The sequence below is a fragment of the Diceros bicornis genome, chromosome 15, assembly GCF_020826845.1.
Source record: "Diceros bicornis minor isolate mBicDic1 chromosome 15, mDicBic1.mat.cur, whole genome shotgun sequence".
NCBI classification, from domain to species: Eukaryota; Metazoa; Chordata; class Mammalia; order Perissodactyla; family Rhinocerotidae; genus Diceros; species Diceros bicornis.
Window position 1 is genome coordinate 28,950,527 of NC_080754.1, and position 19,256 is coordinate 28,969,782.

Here is a 19,256-nt window from a genome sequence, read left to right on the forward strand (position 1 = left end):
TAGTTCAATTACTCCCATTCACTATCAGCCTAAGCTTTTAAAGCAAAGCAGGAACCTTGGAAATACATATTTGGCCCATGTCCACGAGTAATACAATCACTGTTGAAATTGAAGTGACCTCCAAAATGGCCACTACACTTCAACACGCAGGAGCTCTGAAAATGAGTGCGGTGGCTGCCTGTCGGCCAAGACTCCCCAGTCGGTCGGTGGTAGATGCTCTGAGGCTCATTGGTGGCCCCTGGGTCCCAGTTGGGGGAATCTTCCAAACACAGAGGGGTTCAGACGCTCAGTGGCTAAAACGAATGACAACTGTCAGCTGCACGTAAGAGAGAAGCCAGTTATTTTCTCAAATAATACGCAGCTCAGGGGGAAGGAGTCAAGGCTGGGGCAGTGACTCAACAAGGTCCTCACATGTTGTCTGTGTAGCTTGTTGAGGGGCTGGCTAACGGGTCAAAGGGGCCCCCCGGGCCAGCACATCTAGGTTCAAGACAGGAAGAAGGAACAGAGCTGTGCCACCTGTGTCCTTTCTCCCTTTATCAGGAAGGCAAAAGCTGTTCTAGAAACCCTGAACACACATCCACTTATATCTCATCGACCAGAATTGTGTCATGAAAAGCCTGGAAAGAGGAAGCCTGCGAAATTATTTTGCTGCCCCCTCCCCCAAAGTATAATTTTAGAAGAGTCCAAAGGAAAAACTGCAGACAGATGAGCAATGAGCACTGTTGGCTTCTATTGGCACTTTGCCTGAGAGGGAGATTGGAATCACCTCCTTCTCCCCATGTGTTTGTGTAATCTCATGTGGTGTGCAAGCCAAGCTCACAGGGGCAGGACCTCTCAGTCCCCAGCACGGGTGGGGGTGGGGTGGTTGCTGTGGGAAGTGACAGTCACAGGCTGCAGAGCCCCTAGTCCACATTCTCCTCATCCTCTGTGATGTCACACTGGGACTTCTTGCCTTCCACCCTGGGCTGAGGCTTCTGAGCTCACTATGGCCTCAGCGTTCGCTGGGAACATAGGGCTCTCGGAGCCAGTATCAGGGAGGGAGCCTGTGGGCACCAGAGGTCCGGCCATGCGGCTCTGGGAGGATGGCATGCCCCTCACGAAGGGGCGCCATCCCCCGCCTCAGGTCCCAATTCCCTGGCTCGTCCCGAGCCTGCTCGCTGCCTTCAGTGGAGTCCTGCTGGTCGCTGTCAGTGGACTCTTCTTTGGTTTCCCGTGAGTCTCCCACACAAGCCGGCAGGTTTCTTACAGAGTCAGAAAGGAAGACAGATCATGAGAGTCCGGACAGGGGAAGTGCAGAAGAGGCGTCAGGGAAGGGAGGATATTCTAGGCAGTGGGAACCAATGCGCAAAGGCACAGAGGCATAGAGTGCTTGGTGCCTTTGGGAGCTGTTGGTGGCTAGGAGTATTGGGTGACATTTGGTGGAGCCTCTCTGGGTCTGTCACCGCCCTGGCTATTTAGAGCAGGCTTTGAGGTCTGTGAGTCCGGACCAGGTGGAGTGAGTCCCTCGCGGAGCTTTGGGACTCCAGGGTCAGCGCTGAGTCCTGCTCTGGTCTCAGTTGCAGATGGCTGGCCCAGAATGGGGAGTGGGCCTTTCCTGTTGTCACAGGACCCCTCTTCGTCCTCACCTTCGGCATTCTCATGTTTCTAAACATCTCCGACCCTGGTATCTTGCACCAAGGTGAGCTCTCGGGCCCCTGGGAGAAGGAGGTAGCACCCTAAAGGGTCCTGCGTGCAGGGAAGATTCCTAAAGTGCTCCTCCCTTGTCCCCTCCTCGGGCCTCAAGACCCCGTCACCCCACATCCCCTTCACTTGGGCCCTGCTTCTGTTGCTTCATTTCCCAAGCCACCGAGATGCGGTACAACAGGATTCTGGAGGCTTTCCAGTTGCCTTGGAGGCAGGGCCAGGGCAGGCTGGGAAGAGAAGCCAGCTCTTGGCAACCACTCAGTTGTGTCTTCTTCCTTCCCACTGCACACACTCCTTACATCACTGACAGTTCCAAAGGCCTGCGTTCTCACAGAAGTCCTCTGGCTGGAAGTCTACCTTCCCTTGGACTGCCAGCCTCTCTGAGTTTGGTCAGCTTCCTCAGTGCGGACTAGGATTCCCCTGCACACCTCCTTGCCTAGGCCAGTGATGCTGCGGGGCGGCCCTCACCCTGGCAGCAGCAGTGTGACGAAGGGCTCCTGCCGCTGCCCAATCCTCTTCCCATGCCAGGCTCCAACGAACAGGGCCCCAGGACGGTGCGTGTGGTTTGGGCGAAGCACATAGCCTTCCGCCTGCAGTGGTGCCCACAGTGCTGCTTCCACCGCCCGCCGCGGACCTACCACTGCCCCTGGTGCAACATCTGTGTGGAGGTGAGCGCCCCTCTCATCTGCCCCCTTCTGGCCCACACCCCCACCCGCTCTGCACCTGCCTGGGACCAGGAGGCCCACTTGCACAGGGGACCAGTAGCAGACCTCAAACCACTTCCGGGACTGCTAAGGCCAAGGGTGGCAGTAACTCCCAGCCACTCTTGGTCACTCATGCAGCTCACTGCCTCCCTGCCTGCACCTGTCCTGGGAGGCTGGCCCCTGCCGACCCAGGTGCTGACACACCCAGGAGCATCGACATCTATGCTGAGCCTGGTCAGGCCAGGGGGAGGAAAGGCACCCCTGTCCTACCCCAGGGCTGGCTGACACTAGATGCCCAAGGGCCCCACGGCTGGCTGTAGGCCTGGCCCGGGGAGCTTGACCTGTCCTCTTCTGGTGTCCAGAACGCTGCCCCCTCTCCCTCTCGCTCAGGACTTCGACCACCACTGCAGGTGGGTGAACAATTGCATAGGTCACCGGAACTTGGGCTTGTTCATCCTGCTCCTCCTGTGCCTATGCTTGTATTTGGGCTCCATGCTTGTCACCTGCATGGTCTTCCTCCTGCGCACCACCCACCTGCCCTTCTCCATTGACAAGGTCATCGCGTATCCACCAGGCTGCAGGGTCCACTTGGCGAGCTGTGGGCAGGGCGAGGACAGCCGAAGGGCGGGGTCCCGGGGGCGGGCGAGTGGTGGGCGGGGTTAGAGAGAAACCCCCTGGGGAGGACCAGTCTGGACCAGGGGAGGGTGGTAGGGTAAGGGTGATGGGTGGGGCTAGGAGGCACTGCGGTGCGTGGGCAATCTAGCGGGGTCTTGGATGGAGGACGCTGAGGGTGGCACGGAGACCAGGTCGGCAGGGGGGGTGAGGTTTACCAGGGGTGGTGGGTGGGGAGAGGATGGACTGGCTGGTCGTGCACGGGTCTGTCAGGGCCGGAGTCGGGGTGAGGGTCCCGGCCCGGGAGGTCCATTGCGGGCGCAGCTCCTTAGCTCGTGGGCAGCATCGTCGTAGTGGTCCCCGCTGCCGGCTTCCTGGTGCCTCTCTTGGTGCTTCTGCTGATGAAGGCCAGGTCGGTGAGCACCGCCCAGCGCTCCTACGAGGACAAGGTACGCGGGTCTCCGGGGGCGCCACGAAAGCGGTCTCTGGGCGGTCACCTTGGGCCTTCAGGACCTCCACACTTTCCGCCCTTTCTCCCCCGCCCTGGTCCTCATGGCCTGACCTCCCTTGAAGGTGCCTCGTGAGGCCTTGAGGCCCAGATTCAGCTCAGATCTCACCTCCTCTAGGGGCTCGGGGGTCCCTCTCCCTCCCAGGTGCACTGCGTCGAGGGCCTAGTGAGTGCTAGGCTGCGCATCCGTTATTTTGAAGGCTGGGCATGGAGGTGAGGGAGGCCCCATCCTGAGCTCCTGTTGATAAGGCCCCTGAAGTCAGAGAATCTCCCGCCCTTCGCCCGTGCACATTGAGAGAGGGGCCTGCCCTGTGCTGTGCAGCGCAGCGCAGACTCAGAGGGAATGGAGAGTTCAGAGAGGACCGCGGTGTAGAGGGTTTGGGGGCAGAAGGCAGAGCGAAGGGCGTTGCAGGTGAGGGGCAGAGCTTGCAAAAAGGCAGGGAAGCCGGAAAGTTTGTGGAATGTTGAGGATGCTGAGGGGACAGTTGTAATTGGAGCAGAAAGTGGATGGGAAACCAAGTGGACTGCTGGGCTCGGGCCAGATGGAAAAGGCACGAAAGTCAGCTGGAGCCTTCTCTTGGTGTGGTGGAAACCTGGAAGCCAGGACAGGTTTTGTTTTTTTTTTTTAACATGGAGTAAAATTCACCCATTTTTAGGTTTTGACAAATGCATACAGTCCTGCAACCACTTCCATAATTAAGATTTAGAACAGTTCCATCACCCCCCACAATTCTCTGAAGCCCCTTTTGTAGTGGGTTTCTCCCCATACTTGTTGCCCCTGGCAACCACTGATTTGTCTTCTATCCCTCTTGTCTTTCCTTGTCCAGAGTCTCGTGTGGATGAAATCATAGCCTTTTGAGTCTGGTGTCTTGCACTTAGCATAATGCATTTGAGATTCCTCCACATTGCTGCCCGTAGGAGTTCTTTCCTCCTTTCTCTTGCTGTGTACTATTCCCTCATATGGATGTACCACAGCTTACTTATCCATTTGCCAACGGAAGGATATTTGGGTTGTTTCTGGGTTTTGGGGATCATAAAGAAAGTGGCTATAAACATTCGTGTACAGGCATGGGAAGATAAGTTTTCATTTCTTTGAGTCAATTCTTAAGAGTGGCATTGCTGGGTTAGACAGTAACTGAATGTTTAACTTGATAAGAAAGTGCCAAATTGTCTTCCAAAATGGCTGTACCCTTTTGCATTCCCACAAGCAGTGCATGGGAAATCCAGTTGCTTCTGCATGCTCATTAACATTTGGCATTGTCACCTTTTTTTGTTTTCTGATTTTCCGTTGTAGCTAGTCTAAGAAACGTGTAGTGGTATCTCATTGTGGTTTGAATTTGCATCTTCCTAGTGACTAATGCTGTTGAGCATCCTTTCATGTTCTTATTTGCCATCTGTATATCTTTGATTAAATGTCTGTTCCAATCGTTTGCCCATTCAAAAAATTATGTTGTCTTCTTAGTATTAGATTTAAAGAGTTCTTTCTATCTTCTAGATTCAGCTACGTGTTTTGCAGTCTTTTCCCAGCCTTTGGCCTTATTTTCTTGCCAGTGTTTGTCCAAGATCAGAAGTGTTCAATTTGGATCAAGAGCGTTTTCAGTTTTGTCTTCAATGGCTTGTGTTTTGGTGTTGTAATTAAGAAATCTTTGCCTAAACCGCGGTCACCAAGATTTTCTCCTATGTTTTCTTCTAGAAGTTTTATAGTTTTAGGTTTTCTCTTTAGGCCTCCTATTCATTTTGGGTTAAATTTTGGATATGAAGCAGGGTATGAGTCAAGACTTATAGTTTTGCGTGTGGGTTGTTCCAAGAGCATTTGTTGAAAAGACAGTCCTTTTTCTGTTGAGTTGTCTTTGCACATTCCTCAAAAATCAATTGACTATATAGATGTGGGTGTATTTCTGAACTGTCTCTTTTTTTGCCACTACCACACTGTCTTCACTGGTAGCTTTCTATGAAGTCATGAAATGACACAATGTGACATCTCCAACTTTGTTCTTTTTTTCAGAGTTCTTGTGGCTATCCTAGTTCCTTTGATTTTCCATATAAATTAAGAATCAGCTTGTCAATTGCTAGAACTAAGTTTGCTGAGATTTTCACTTGGATTGCATTGAACCTATAGACCGCTTTGGAAAATGGACCTTTTAACAGTATTGATCTTTTAATCCACGAAAATGGGATACCTCTCCATATTCAGGTCTTCTTTGATGTCTTTCCTTAGTGTTGTGTAGTTTTCAGCATATACAGCTTGCATACCTTGTGTTAGATGTTTTCTAAGTATTTCCTTGTTTTTTGTGCTCTTATAAATTTTTTGCAAAATTGAATTTACATTTGCTTATTATTGTTAGAAAATACAGTGGACTTTTGTATGTTTGTCTCGGATCTTGGAATTTTTCTGGATTGACTTATAAGTTCTAGTAGCCTTTTTGTTGATTCTACCTCAAAATTCATGTCATCTGTGAATAAGGACAGTTTCATTTCCCCCTTTCCAGCGTGTCTGGCTTTATTTCTTTTTCTTGTCTTCCTGCACTGTCTCGGCCCTCCGCTACAGTGGCAGGTGGAGTGGTAAAAGTGGAGATCCTTGCCGTGGGTTTCCTTCAGCAGGACAGGGACTTGAGTAAAGGCTTTTTTAGGAAGACTGTAGTGGGCCACAGTGATGAGGGAGGGGCTGGAGACACCGAGGCAGCTGAAAGGACAGAGGAGCCCTCTGTGCCCACCTCCTCCCATCCTTCCCATCACCACTCCATCGCTCCCCCCCGTATTTGGTTCACAGCTCCCGTGTGACGCCTCTGCTCATCCCTTCCTCATCAGCCCCCTGTTGTCTGCATGCCTTCTCTCTCCATCCTCAGTCCATCATTTCAGCCTCTCTTGGGCAGCACTGTCCCTTCCCACATCCTATGGTTCTTCAGCCTCGGGTCGGGACCTAACCCCTGCGCCCCCTGCACTGCTCCGCATGGGGTTCTTCCAGTCCGGGGTCTCCACCCTTAAGAAGCCCGACTGGGGTCTACACTCTGTGATTCACCAGGCAGGGCTCTTTCCCATCACCTGCAGATCCCATTTCAGGCATCCTTCACAAACCTCCACTTTGTTCCCTTCCCGCCTGCATCCCCTGACTGCAGCTTCTGCTGGGGCCACTTGCTTAGTGGTTCATAGTAAGGGCTCTGGAGCCAGACGATGTAAATTCACTTGCCAGCTCCACAACATGCCAACATGGAGATCTTAGGAGTACTGCTTGGCCACCTGGTGCCTCAGTTTCCCCATCTGTAAAAGGAGGCCGCATGGGTTAATATGTGTAAGACACATAGCACAATGGCTGGTACAAGTAAGTGTCCTAGACTTTGTTGTTGTTATTATTACCGTTCCTTGGCATCATCATTGCCACGTCTTCATGTCTCTCTCATCTTACAAACAAAGCAAATCTCCGTTAACGTCACAGGCCTCCACTCCAACTGTCATACTCTCCCCTCGGCACAGCCGGAGTTTCTGACAGAGTTGGCTGTGCTCACTAGCATCGTTCTTCACCTTCCTCATCCCACTTCAGCCTCTGTCCTCACTGTCACGGTGATGCTGCGCTCTCCACGAGGCCACAGCCAGCGGGCAGTCCTCAGATTGATCTTTCCTGGCCGCACACAGCCCCATGGGGAACGGAACGCAGCTGCCATGGCCCTGCCCCAGGCTCTCGGGGTCCCGCTCCCTCTGCTCACCTGGCTGATGCTCCTCGGCCTGCACCGTGGAGTCTTGCCCTAGGCTGCCTGCTCTTCTCGCTGATCCCCTCTCCCTGCTGCTCTGCCACCCCCAGCTGCCCTCTCCACCCTGAAAGTTACGACTGGCTTTGTTGTTCATGGTGTGTCCTCTGTCCCCAGCGCAGTGCCCGGAACATTGTTGAAGCCTCAAAATATTTATGAGCAAAGAGTGAACCTGCAGACAAAGGAATGCATGGGGCTTTGGGCGGAAGAGAAAGAAAGAGAGAGAGAGAGAGAGAGAGAGAGAGAGAAGCCTGATGCCATAAACCCTGGGGAAGAACCGAGAGAGCAGAGGCAGCAGGGAGTTGGGCTGGAGGCGGGACAAGAAGACGCACACTTTGCTCTGGGCCTGTGGAGAGTGAGGGCGTTGGAGACTCGCAATGGAAGCAGGAGACCCGGGTCTGGAGCCAGTGAGAAGGGACAGTGTGGGAAGCTCAGAGCTGCTGGCTTCCGTTCCCAGTTGAGAGGGGCCATGTGGGGGAGCACGGTGCTCTGCTGTATTAGTCAGTTCTTACAAATTCCTTCAACAGCTATCATTCCTTGAAGCACTGAACAATCAGCATTTTCCTATGCTCCATATACATCTCATGAATGAAAATATATTTCTCTAAATTTGAAATTTTGAATGTAAATTTAATCAAAGTCTTTTAAGCTTTTAGTTTCCCTTAAATGCTTTAAACACCCTAAAGGACGCAGAACTCAAACTCTCACAATGGTTGGTGTTGGTTTTGGCCACAATGGGACATTCTGGAGCTGTCTTGACTTTTCCTCCCCCAGGGCTCAGCTGCCCTGCCTGGGGTCCTGGTTCATTTTGGTGGAGAATAGTGTTGAAGATCAACGTCTTTGTGACAGGGGCATGGGACACAGGAGAGCTGGTGGTGGGCGGATGTGCTCCTGGGCCCCTTTCGGTCGTGACCAGCACTTTGTAGCTAGGGCGCTTGAAGTCGGGGTGAGAGTCGGCCTGCGCTGGGGAGGAGGAGGGGATGAGGCTGGTGGGTGGAGGGCGGGGAGGACGAGAGCTGGGTCAAGTGTGTCCAGGAGAGGACTTGAACTTTCGTCTTGACCTTTACTGCACTAGGCGCTCAGGACTTTGAACCCCGATTTCCAGGGCCATGTGAGTTTGGGTAGGAAATATGATTGGGCCCGAAAGCACTGCCCTTCCAGATAGTGAAATTCAGTGAAGGCACAAGTTTGGATGTAATGAGTGGTGGGAAAGCAGAGAAGTAGGGGGAGCGGGGTGTGGAGCCGTCTTTGGAGCAGCTTGATAGAACAAGGCAGATCTGAAAGCATATTTGGAAGGAGGCAGCAGGAGGATGTGTGTGGCCAAAGGAGACAGAGAGGGGGAGGATGCTGCCAAAGGGGGTACCAGGTGGTGCGGGATCCCTGAGGCGGCAGGAGTTGGGGGTGCGGGGCCAGGGGTCGCGTGGAGAGAGCTCCTCGGAAGTGGGTTGGGGGAGGCCTTGGCTGACCCTTGCGGCTTCCCCGCCCTTGGAGTCTTGCTGCAGCCCTGGGCTGAGCTGACCGGCTCAGGGAGGGCAGTGGGGGCGGCCTGCCCAGTCCTGCTTGATCTGAGCTCCTCTTCCCACCCTCGCCCCCTCCAGTACCAATACCTACATGGACACAACCCTTTCGACCTTGGCTGTGGCAAAAACTGGTATTGGACACTTTGTGCAGCGCTGGGACCCAAGTGAGTTGGCAAACCAGAGGCCTGAGTGGTGGCCCTGGGGCTGGTGGGGTGGGGTGAAGCTGGGTCATCTCGCCTGGCCCCTTAGCAGAGCTTCCAGGTCCTTCCGCTCATTCTTCCTATTGTTTTGGGGTTTTCCCCAGGGCCTTGTGGGAGATTTGGAGCCCCCACTTCCTTGCCTCTGTGGGTTCTTGCCCCAAGAAATGGGGGTAGAGGGCATTGCAGCCTGGATGAGACAGGCCCCAGCTCCTCGTGGTGACGAGCGCTGGGACTTGTCCTGCCTAAGATGAGGGGCACCAGGCAAGGAGGGTCACGACCACCTCCATCTGGCTTGTTGCTCCCCAGGTACATGGCCGAAGCTGTCGGGCTGCAGAGAGTGGTGGGGCCTGACTGGGTGCCCACGCGGAACCTGCACTTCCCGACGTGCCCCTCCATGCCTATTCCGGAAGCCCTCCCTGGGCTGGGGTCTGGCCGCCAGGTCCAACCTCTGGATCTGCACCAAGCAGAGCACGATCCCCCAGGGATTGGTGAGGCTGCAGCCCTCCAGGAGGTAAGGGGCGCGTGTGTGGGTGTGTGTGTGTTTGTGCCCACACATGCGCATGCGCCCGTCGTGTTGGGAAAGGGCATCTGAAGATTGTACAGGTTTAGGGAAAGCCCCCCTCCATGTTTCGCTGGTGCTGAAGCTGGAACACTCCGAGCTCGAGGGCGGCGGATCATAGGCCAGCGGAGCGTTGAAAGTAGAGTCACAGGCCTGCAGACTACACCAGGGGTCCCTGGAGAAACAAAGGGAAGAGACCACACCACTCACTTGCTCGTTGCCCTTGGGCCAGTCCCTTACCCTTTCTGGGCCTCAGTTTCCTTAGCCATGAATGAGGATTGAGACTAGGCCAGTGGGCAATAATTTTGGGGGGCGGATTCATTTATTTACGGGCAACTTTTAACCTGAAGCTCAATGTTTGAAACAGGTGGCAGTGGAGCTTTAGGACTGCTGCGGGGAAGGTAATTCACAAGCCCCGCCCACAGGGCCCCTGCAGTGATGTTCTGTGGGTCCTGCCCACTCCCTTGGCTCTGCCTAGGGGGGTGGCACCTTGGACAGTTTCTTGCTCCCGAGCTGGTGGGTCATGCGGTGTGGGGCCGGCACCTTTGAGGAGCTGACCTCCTCCACTCTGTGTTTAGATGCACGCCAGCCGGCCCAGTGTGGCCCCTGCTGCTCAGGCCCCAGAGGCGGCTCGATCTGCCTCTCACCCATTTGCACCCGGAGATGCCAGGAGACCCGGCACCTGAGCCTCACCTCCTGAGCCCCACGTGGAGGCTCTCTGAGCCCTATCCTTGCCCAGTCCCTTGGCGAGAGTGCCGAGACCCCTGAAAGCCCATTAAACACCCTTTGCCTGCCTCCTACAGCTGCCCTGCTGCACTGTGTGTTGGGATCAAGGGAGTGGGGCGGTGAGGGGGCCTCTGGGGGCTGAGACAAAGACCCGGGGTGGGGGCAGCCAGGGTTCAATATTGGCTGGCTCTGTGATCTTGTGCAAGACACTGAACATTTCTCTCACCCTTCAAACGGGGAAACCATAACAACCAAAGCGAGGACTGGAGATGATGGAAGAGAAAACCCAGCAGTGCCTGGATGTCGGCCTAGCCAAGTCCTGGCCTCTGCCCTGCGGCCACCCTGTCTGACTGCAGGGGGCGCGCGCTGCTTGGGAATTCGCCCAGCCTGGCCAGCTCCAGCCTGGCAGCACAGGAGGCTCCTGTGTGGGTTGTGGCTGGCCCTCAGGCTAGGAGTGTGCCCTCCTGCGGCCTCAAGACAGGGAAGTGGAGGAGTGGGGTGTGCTCCATCACAGTCCACCCTGCATCATTCCTCCAAGTGGGTCTCACCTTGGTCACTCCCTCCTGTTGGGGAGTCAGATGCTGGTTCTAGTCCTGTGTCTGGCGGTGGGGGGCGTGTCCTAGACTCTGGGAGCCAGCAGACCTCTGGGTAGGGGCAGAGAGAAGGAGGGAACCATGTCAAACGGTGAATCCTCCAGTGGGCAGTGAGTGAGGCTGAGAGTGGGAAATAATGGTCCCTTCCTGGCAGGTCCTATGAGGATGAAATCAGGTGGTTCATGCAAACACCAGGTACACAGTAGGCACACAGTGTCTGCAGCCGGTATGATTCTGGTTATTTTCTCCTTCACACTGCTAACAGACCACCCTGTGTTCCTCCAAGGACCACCTTCTCATATTCCTGGGCCCCAGGCTCCGACTCCAAAACTCGGGGTTGGGGTGGGCTGCAATCTGAATCTGAATATTTGTAAAGTGCCCGGTGTGATGCTGCCACCCTGAAGTTTCCGAACTGCTGCCTTAGGAGGTGAGGATGGGCACCACCACACTGATTCCTGTCCCCTGGTGTCCAGGGGAAACCAGGATATGGTGAGGGCGAGAGGGCAGGATGTGGCTGAAGGGCCAGATGAACAGCCCCGGGCCCGTGGACATTGTGTGCCTGTGTGTGCACGCCCGAGCTTGTGTGTTGGGGCAGGAGCTCATCGTTGGGGAGTGTCAGCCCAGACTGGGGAGGTAGGTGACCTCCGATGCAGGCCATGGCTCCGGTTCTCTACACGAAGAGTCCCAGTGGAGGCTGCCCTTCCCTCTTCCTCCCACCCTGACTGTGGTGGTCTCAGGCCCCGCTGTGTCCAGGCCCAGCCTCACCCAGGGCTTGGCTCTGGCTCCCTGGGCTCCTGGCCAGCCTCGCTCAACCCTAGGAACTGCAGCTCTTTTGTGTTCCCTTTTCCGTGGTGCCAGGTCTCCCCAGTCCCAAGCTCCACTGGGGTGCAAGCTTGTTCTCAGCTCTCATCCTGCTCAACTCAGGGGTAACCGTGGGTTTCTGGGGAGGGCTGCAGGATATTCGCTGACAGGCAGAAAGGCAGCCCAGTTTGGGCCTTGCTTTCACTGGCTTCAGTGGCCACCCTTACAATTCTTGGGGCCTGCATTTATGAGTCAAGCTGAAGAAACCTCATCTGTCTGCTAAGCCCGCAGTCCATGGTCGCATGGTCAGGGCAGGGGGGCATGAGGCCTTTTGAGCCCCGGAGCCCAGGTGTGCATGTGGCACACGAATCTGTGTGGGTCTCCCGTCTGTGTGTGTTCAGAGGGGACAGCTCAGCCCAGGCTGCCCAACACTGAGGAGAGGCTCTCAGGCCCACTCCTAAATGGGAGTGCTGGGGGTGGTGTGGGCCTGGGCCTCATCGGAGGAGCATCCAGAAACGTGGGCCAAGGCCTGGAGGGGCATATGCATGGAATGGGGTGAGTGTAGGAGTGGCGCCTGCTGGAGCCCCAGCTCTGCAGGAGGCTGGGAAGGCCAGGCCCCAGAGTCTGGGGAGGCCTAGTCTCACCCTGCCCTGCTGCCCGTCCCTCTGCCTCCCTGCCAGGATAAGAGCTGGGCGGCTGGTCATCAGGGTGGCACCTCTTGGGCCCTGCCTCCGGCTATACTGGCCACTCACCCAGTCCCAGGCTGAGCCTGGTCATTGCTAATTAAATGAAAATTCATTTTTAAAGTAATGTTAAGTCATGGTCATTTTTGTCTGCCATTTATCTCCTCGCTCACAGCTTTCAAACCCTTTCTTTTTTTATTATTCAGGTATGAGGGTCTTCTTGAGCATTTCTTTTAGGAGTGGGCGTCTTGTGGTGAGGAACTCCCTCAGCTTTTGTTTATCTGGGAAAGATTTTATTTCTCCATCATATCTGAGGGATATTTTCGCTCGGTAGATTATTGTTGGCTGAAAGTTTTTGCCTTTCAGATTTCTGAATGTATCGTTCTGCTCTTTCCTAGCCTGTAAGCCTTCTGCTGAGAAATCTGCTCAAAGCCTGCTAAGGGTTCCTTTGTAGATTCTTTTCTTCTGCCTTCCTGCCCTTAATATTATTTCTTTGTCATTGACTTTTGCCAATTTGCCTAATATATGCCTTGGAGAAGGTCTTTTTAGACTGGTGTCATTAGAAATTTTATTAGTTTCTTTTACTTGTAATTCCAGTTCCTTCCCCAGGTTTGGGAAATTCTCAGCTATTATTTCTTTGAACAAGCTCTGTGTTCCTTTCTCCCTCTCTTCTCCCTCTGGAATATCTATAATCCTTAGGTTGCATTTCCTAATTGAGTCGGATATTTCTCAGAGAATGTCTTCATTTCTTTTTACTCTTAGTTCTCTCTCCTCCCACATCTGAAGCATTTCTATATTTCTGTCCTCTGAATTGCTTATTCTGTCCTCCATTATTTCAGCTCTGTTATTTAAGGACTCCAGACTTTTCTCTATCTCAGTCATTGTGTTTTTCCTCTCTGACATTTCTCATTGATGTTTCTTGATAGTTTCGATCTCTTCTGTCAAGAATTCCCTTTGGTCGTTAATTTTATTCGTGATTTCCTTGAACAATTTTTCTGAGTTTTCTTGTAACTTCTTTAGTTTTCTCATAATAACTATTGAGAATTCTCTGTCATTTAGATTGTAAATAGCGGTGCCCTCAGGATTGATTTCTGGGTGTTTGTCATTTTACTTCTGGTCTCGTGTCTTAGTATACACTTCCATACTATTTGTTGTTGTGGATTTGATCCATCCCAGAGTGGTAGTATCAGGTTACAAATTCCACCTTCTGCCTCTGGGTGGTGGCAGGACCTGTGTATTCCAAGCCTGCCCATTCCCTGGCAGCTGTGTCTGTCCTTTGGAAGTTATGCTGACGGAGCCTCTCTGCATTTGACTGCTGGACGCCGCTGATTTACACATATGTGTGCCGGCACCTTGGCGGGGGTCTCTTGCTCTGGCTGACCAACAGTACTTGCGTGCCAGGTGGGAGAGGGGCGCTTTCATTCCTGTGCACGTGCCCGCAGGTGCTCCTGCTCTGTCCTCGCTCTCTGCCCTCCTGGGATGTTCGGCTTGGTGAATACGGCCCAGTGATTGCCTAGCCTCCTCAGAGTGGAGCTGTCCCACAGGCTGGGAGGCAACTCAGAGAGCGAAGGCATTCCCGCGAATGACTGCCCCCTCCCCTTTCTCCTCTCAGAGCTGCAAGCGGTCCTGCGCCCTAAGTGTCTGCCAGTGGGGGAGGTAGAGGAGATTCCCCTTACCTCTTTCCACTGCCTCCCGGGCAGTTCTGCACCTCCACGTTCGGAGATATGGCTGCATGGGTCTCTCAGACATCTATTGTGTTGTTTGAATGTCTCTGTTGATTTATGAGTGTCCTTTCCATTGTATCTCAGCAGGGAGAGTCTAAGGGAAGAGCTCACTCCACCAGGATGCTGACGTCACTCTCTTTGTCATCGACTTTTGCCAGTTTTACTGTTATGTGCCTCGAAGAAGCTCATTTATCGTTGATGTAATTAGGAGTTCCATTGGCTTCATGTATTTGTCAGTCCAGTTCCTTCCCGAGTCCTGGGAAATTCTCAGCTATTATTACTTTGAAGAAACGCTCGGCTCCTTTCTCCCTCTCTTCTCCCTGTGGAATACCTATTGTCCTTAGGATGCTTTTTCTAGTTGAGTCGGATTTTTCTTGAATACTTCCTTCATTTTTTTTTAAATCTTAGTTCTCTCTCCTCCTCCACCTGAAGGATTTCTATTTGTCTTTCCTCTAAATCACTAGTTCTTTCCTGCAAACATCAGCTCTTTTTTTTTTTTCATGAGGAAGATTGGCCCCTGAGTGAACATCCATTGCCAATCTTCATTTTTCACTGAGGAAGATTAGCCCTGAGCTATCAACTGTGCCCATCTCCCTCTATTTTGTTTGTGGGATGCTGCCACAGCATGGCTGGATGAGCAGTCATAGGTCCATGCCCAGGATCCGAACCTGCGAACCCCAGGCCGCCGAAGTGGAGTGCACCAACTTTACCACTAGGCCTTTGGGCCGGCCCCCGTCAGCTCTATTTTTTAAGAATTCTAGATTATTTCTTATTTGACTTATTGTGTTCTTCATATCCAGAATTTCTGCTTGGATTTTTGTTTATAGTTTCCATCTCTCAGGTGAAGTATTAACTCTTCTCATTAATTTTATTCCTGCTTTATTCCTGTGCTCATTGAACTTTCTGAGTCTTCTTGTAACTCATAGAGTTTCTTTATGACACCTGTGTTGAATCCTCTGCCATTGAGATTGTAAATTTCTGTGACTTCAGGGTCAGTTTCTGGAGAAGTGTCATGTTCCTTCTGCTCTGAATTGTTGCTCTAGTTTCTCGTGGTGTTTGATGAAGTAATGTTTTGCCAGCGCATTTGTGGTTGTATCCGTTGGCAGATTCCACCTGCTACCACTGGGGCTGAAGCAGGAACTGTGTTTCTGGTACTACCACATCAGCTGAAAGTTGTGGAAGTGCTATGGGCATTTATGCTGGCTGGGAAAGCATTGGGCCAGGTGCGTAGGTCTGCCAACCGCTCTTCTCATCTTCACTCCGGTTGCTGCTTCTTGGGCGGGGCTTCCAAGGGGGCTCTGAGCCTGGGCCACCCCTTGGGACTGAAGCGGCCTTGTGGGCTCTTCAGCCGGCCACGAAAGTGATCACGCACGGGCTGAGTATCAATTTTTCAATATATGTCATCGTTCCTATCCAGTTATCATGGACACTACTACTAAGTGGAGCTATCTACAAATTATAGTTTAAATTTTTGTGGAATGTTCATAGGGCCACTGGAATTTTCCCAAGCATAAATATGTGACCCAGAACTCCTCTAAATTCCAGTTATTAGGGGATCATTTTACAGTTTTCCTGAGAATTAATTACCTTGTAAAATATACTCACAGTTTTCCATATTCAGACTCACAGTTACTGTATGTAGGACCTCGTATATGTGCCCGGATCCTGATAGGCTGGGCCCAGGCGAAGAAATATTTTTTCTCTTTAAAACTGGATTGTTCTTTTCCTTTTCATGTATAGTGGATGACTATGTCAATCAAGCAAAGATTTAAATTCAAAACCAATAATCAATTAAGGTTGGCCGTTGTTATAGTCGTGGTCATAGCCTGCAAAAATGAGGGTTTGGAGATGGAACAGAAAGCATAAAAGGGGACCTTATTGTATGCCCATCAGAAAATAAAACAGTAAAACTGATCAACAGAATTCTGAGAGAAACAGCCACAAATTCTGCAACAAATAGCAAGCAGCAGATTTCTCTCATCAGTGTTACTCAGTCTCGTGTTGTGAATTCTGTCGGTATTGGCTCAAAAGTCTGTGTTCCTGAAGTCATCTGTTCCCAGACCCTGTAGTCCTAGAGTCCTGAGTGTCAGGTCCTCCCGGTATCTGCTATGGTGGGTGTGTCAGCTTCTTCTAGGAAGGCTGTAATCATGCATCTGTTCCCTATATCCCTTTCTCAGGCTGTCTTTTTTGGGTGCTTCTTCCAGAAGACCCAATCTCTGGTTGTAGCTTCTAGCAGGGACCTTCAGGCAAGAATGAAGGGAGCAGAGAAACCACGTGTTGATGACAAGGCAGGTTAACTTCTTCCAGTAACTAACAATATCAGAATGGAGGAGAGTGGAATCTCTATGGGAGTGAGGTACATAGGCACGTGGGTCCCTGTAATTGTTCCATGAAGACTCAACTGATAATTACTCCAATGAGAAAATGGATTAATGGACAATGAAAACAGTGACGAATCTGTTATGTACAGTTTGTGCCACAATTGCTGCCAATTGACATAAGTGTTTTAAACCAAGGAATAAAGTATTCTTAGAAGCTAATTTGTTGACATTCTCTGTGTCGGGCGAGGCACTTGAATTCTAATGTGCTTTTCCCCACTCTGCAAGAGTATGTAAATTACTGAAAAACTTAATCATATTTGTTACCGATCCCAAACACAGGTTCATTTACCCAGCGCACAGGAGGGCCAAAAAAGTAAAGGAACTGAAACAGCAGGCTTGTGGCAAGGAAAGAGCCTTACTATCGAAGGGCAGCCAGATGAGTAGACGGGAGTTAGAACTCAGATCCACCTGGTCGAATGAAAAAAGGTTGAGGTTTGTATCTGAGGTTTTCGGTAGGGGAGGGAGAGCATGTGCCGTGGTTTTACGTAGGGGAACAAGAGCATGTTCCGGGTTTGAGGTAGGGCAGCAGGAGCATGTGGCTGTGCTGCTTGGCACCTTCCAGCAGCCTGTGTTTGGCCTTGAAGACTGAATTTCCTTTCTCTTGACTTTCTGGACTTTTCTGGTTAGTTTTCGGCATCAGCCTGCATTTGGCCTTGTGAGGCTGAATCCTGATGTCTGGGCCTTGACTTTCTGGGAAAGACAGCTCACTCATATAGTGAGGAGAGACAGGAAGACCTGGTTAGTTTTAGACAACAGCTGATTATGCTGAATATGCACAGGTGCAGTTAGCAAAGCTTATGTCAAAACTTTTGGCTCTAGGGCAGATTTTTGAACTTTTTCATGCTCGGTTTCAGTTCCCACCTCTTATGATCAGGCTTCAGTCTTCGGGAACGGGGGTGAAGGCCTCTCTAGCTACCTTCTGCTGTGAAAGGGCAAAGATCAGGATGGGAGGAATGAAACTGTTTTACCGTCACTTTAAAATAGTTTTGAGTACCGGGTGGGGAGAGAGAGCTACGCTTTGCATCACTAATATTTTAGTACTCTGATCAACGGCTTTGGAACAACACTTAAGTTCATCACTTATAATTACATGGATAACCACACAGATAGCAAAATAGACAGCCCAAATTTTAGTATCCGCTCCATAATGGACCTCAGTCCTTGAGGAATCCCGGAGAAGGTGACTGTAAACCAATCAAGGTTACTGCCTGGAAGCTCAGGTGAAATCTGATGTAGCCAAGTAGCCTGCTGTCTAATAGTCCAACAAGTAATGTAAGAACCTGGGAGTCATGTATTACTCATCTATAGGAGGCTGTCTTGTGCACAGCAACTTGCAGTCTGTCACGAGTCCATTTGAGCATTCGGAGAAGTCAGTGTCTAGAGGATGAAGCCAGCCAAAGTTTGGGAGATCCCAGTTGTGATGTACTTCTGTGGCATGATTCTTGTTCCCTGTGGCGTTTTCAGTATGGTCCCCTGCAATCCAAGAATTCAATAGGACCCAGTCTCCATGACAACGATGCTGCAGAGAAACCTCTGACGGTGTCTAGTTCCTTGGTTTGAGTTCCCTTCAGGGCTTTTGGATCATCTCTGGAACATAGAAAGGGTCTCCCAAAGTTAGGCCTATGTTGTGTCAGCAAGTAACCAGGTATTTAATAGGAAGCATTTTTAGAAAAGAAAAGCAAAGTTAATGGGTTTGGAGCAAATGATAAACCAATTTCTGAGCCCAGGGTATGGTTATTCAAGAAGATCTCTGGATGTCAGCATTGAAGAATCCCCTGCAGTTTAAAATGTCTCCGATGATGTCATCAGGTGTTCAGGTAAACCTTTTGAGTGGCTTACACAGAAACAGGCGTGAAGATCGTCCCAACATGGGTTGTCGTGGTGCGCTCTCTTAGGTTTATATCAAGTTCTCCAGCTTCAGGTTCCCGGGCTTCAGGAAAAAACGTGATTTTAGTTCTCAATGATTGGAAATGAAAAGGAAAGAAAAAATTGAAAACGTCCATTTGGAGATCTGTACCAGATATTTGAGCAAACTAGAAGAACTCAGGATCCAGTCCAATTTACAAATAAAAAACAAAAACCTTGAAGTTTTTAATGAACAGAACCAAAATCCAACATCCACAAATGTGTATTACAGTTTCTATTGAAACATAAGTTTGCTCGCTAAATTTACCTTCATTTGTACCAATGACAGTGAAATTAAGAGTCATTGGTTTGCAAACTAACTCTAGTTTTAATAAACTTTGCCCAATGATTTACATAAGTACAGCAAGAGTAGCAATTGATCATATAGGTTCTTTTAAATCTGCTTTGCTGGAACTTTTTATAAGGAATCTCAGATTGAACTTGAAAGGCACCTCCACACCAGGAAAAGTCAAGCCAAGGACTTGTCATCAGACTTGACCTGGGATACCTACAGATTTGTGTGAATTCCTCTTTTCTCTTGAGGGTCCCCCAAATATCCTAAAGTTCTTGCACCTGCCAGGGAAGTGCCCTGCTTTACTGGCCTGGTGAGGTTTCTGGGAACCTTGTAAGCAAGGTGCCAGGGCAATATTTTTAAGTGGCTTTATTCCGGAAAGTCCAGTGTTTGCTTCTCAAATTTGTACGGTCATATCCAAGTTTGTGTATGTTTCTGTCAAATATGACATTCCAGTCAAGGCCTTGGCAATATAACCCGTTTCTAATTCTGCCCTGCTATAAGGGAAACAGATTCTTATTGAACTTATACAAATAACTATATTGCCATGAAAATAAGAATACTTACTCTTGAAGAGTTTTTAAATGCTGGAGGCATAAGATAAGGGAGAAAAAGAGAAATG

General features: G+C 50.9%; 2 protein-coding genes across 2 annotated transcripts in view; both read left to right on the top strand.

The window, feature by feature from the left end:
* The window catches only part of SENP5 (SUMO specific peptidase 5), a 155,695-nt gene that overhangs the window by 1,843 nt on the left and 134,596 nt on the right, over positions 1-19,256 (top strand). The gene's annotated exons all lie outside the window — the stretch shown is intronic.
* LOC131414840 (palmitoyltransferase ZDHHC19-like) lies at positions 1,053-8,938 on the top strand. Its single transcript, XM_058556062.1, has 6 exons — positions 1,053-1,212; positions 1,557-1,678; positions 2,212-2,351; positions 2,778-2,950; positions 3,343-3,448; positions 8,849-8,938. Exons 1-6 carry the CDS (start codon positions 1,067-1,069, stop codon positions 8,936-8,938), a joined length of 777 nt encoding a protein of 258 aa, XP_058412045.1. The 5' UTR covers positions 1,053-1,066.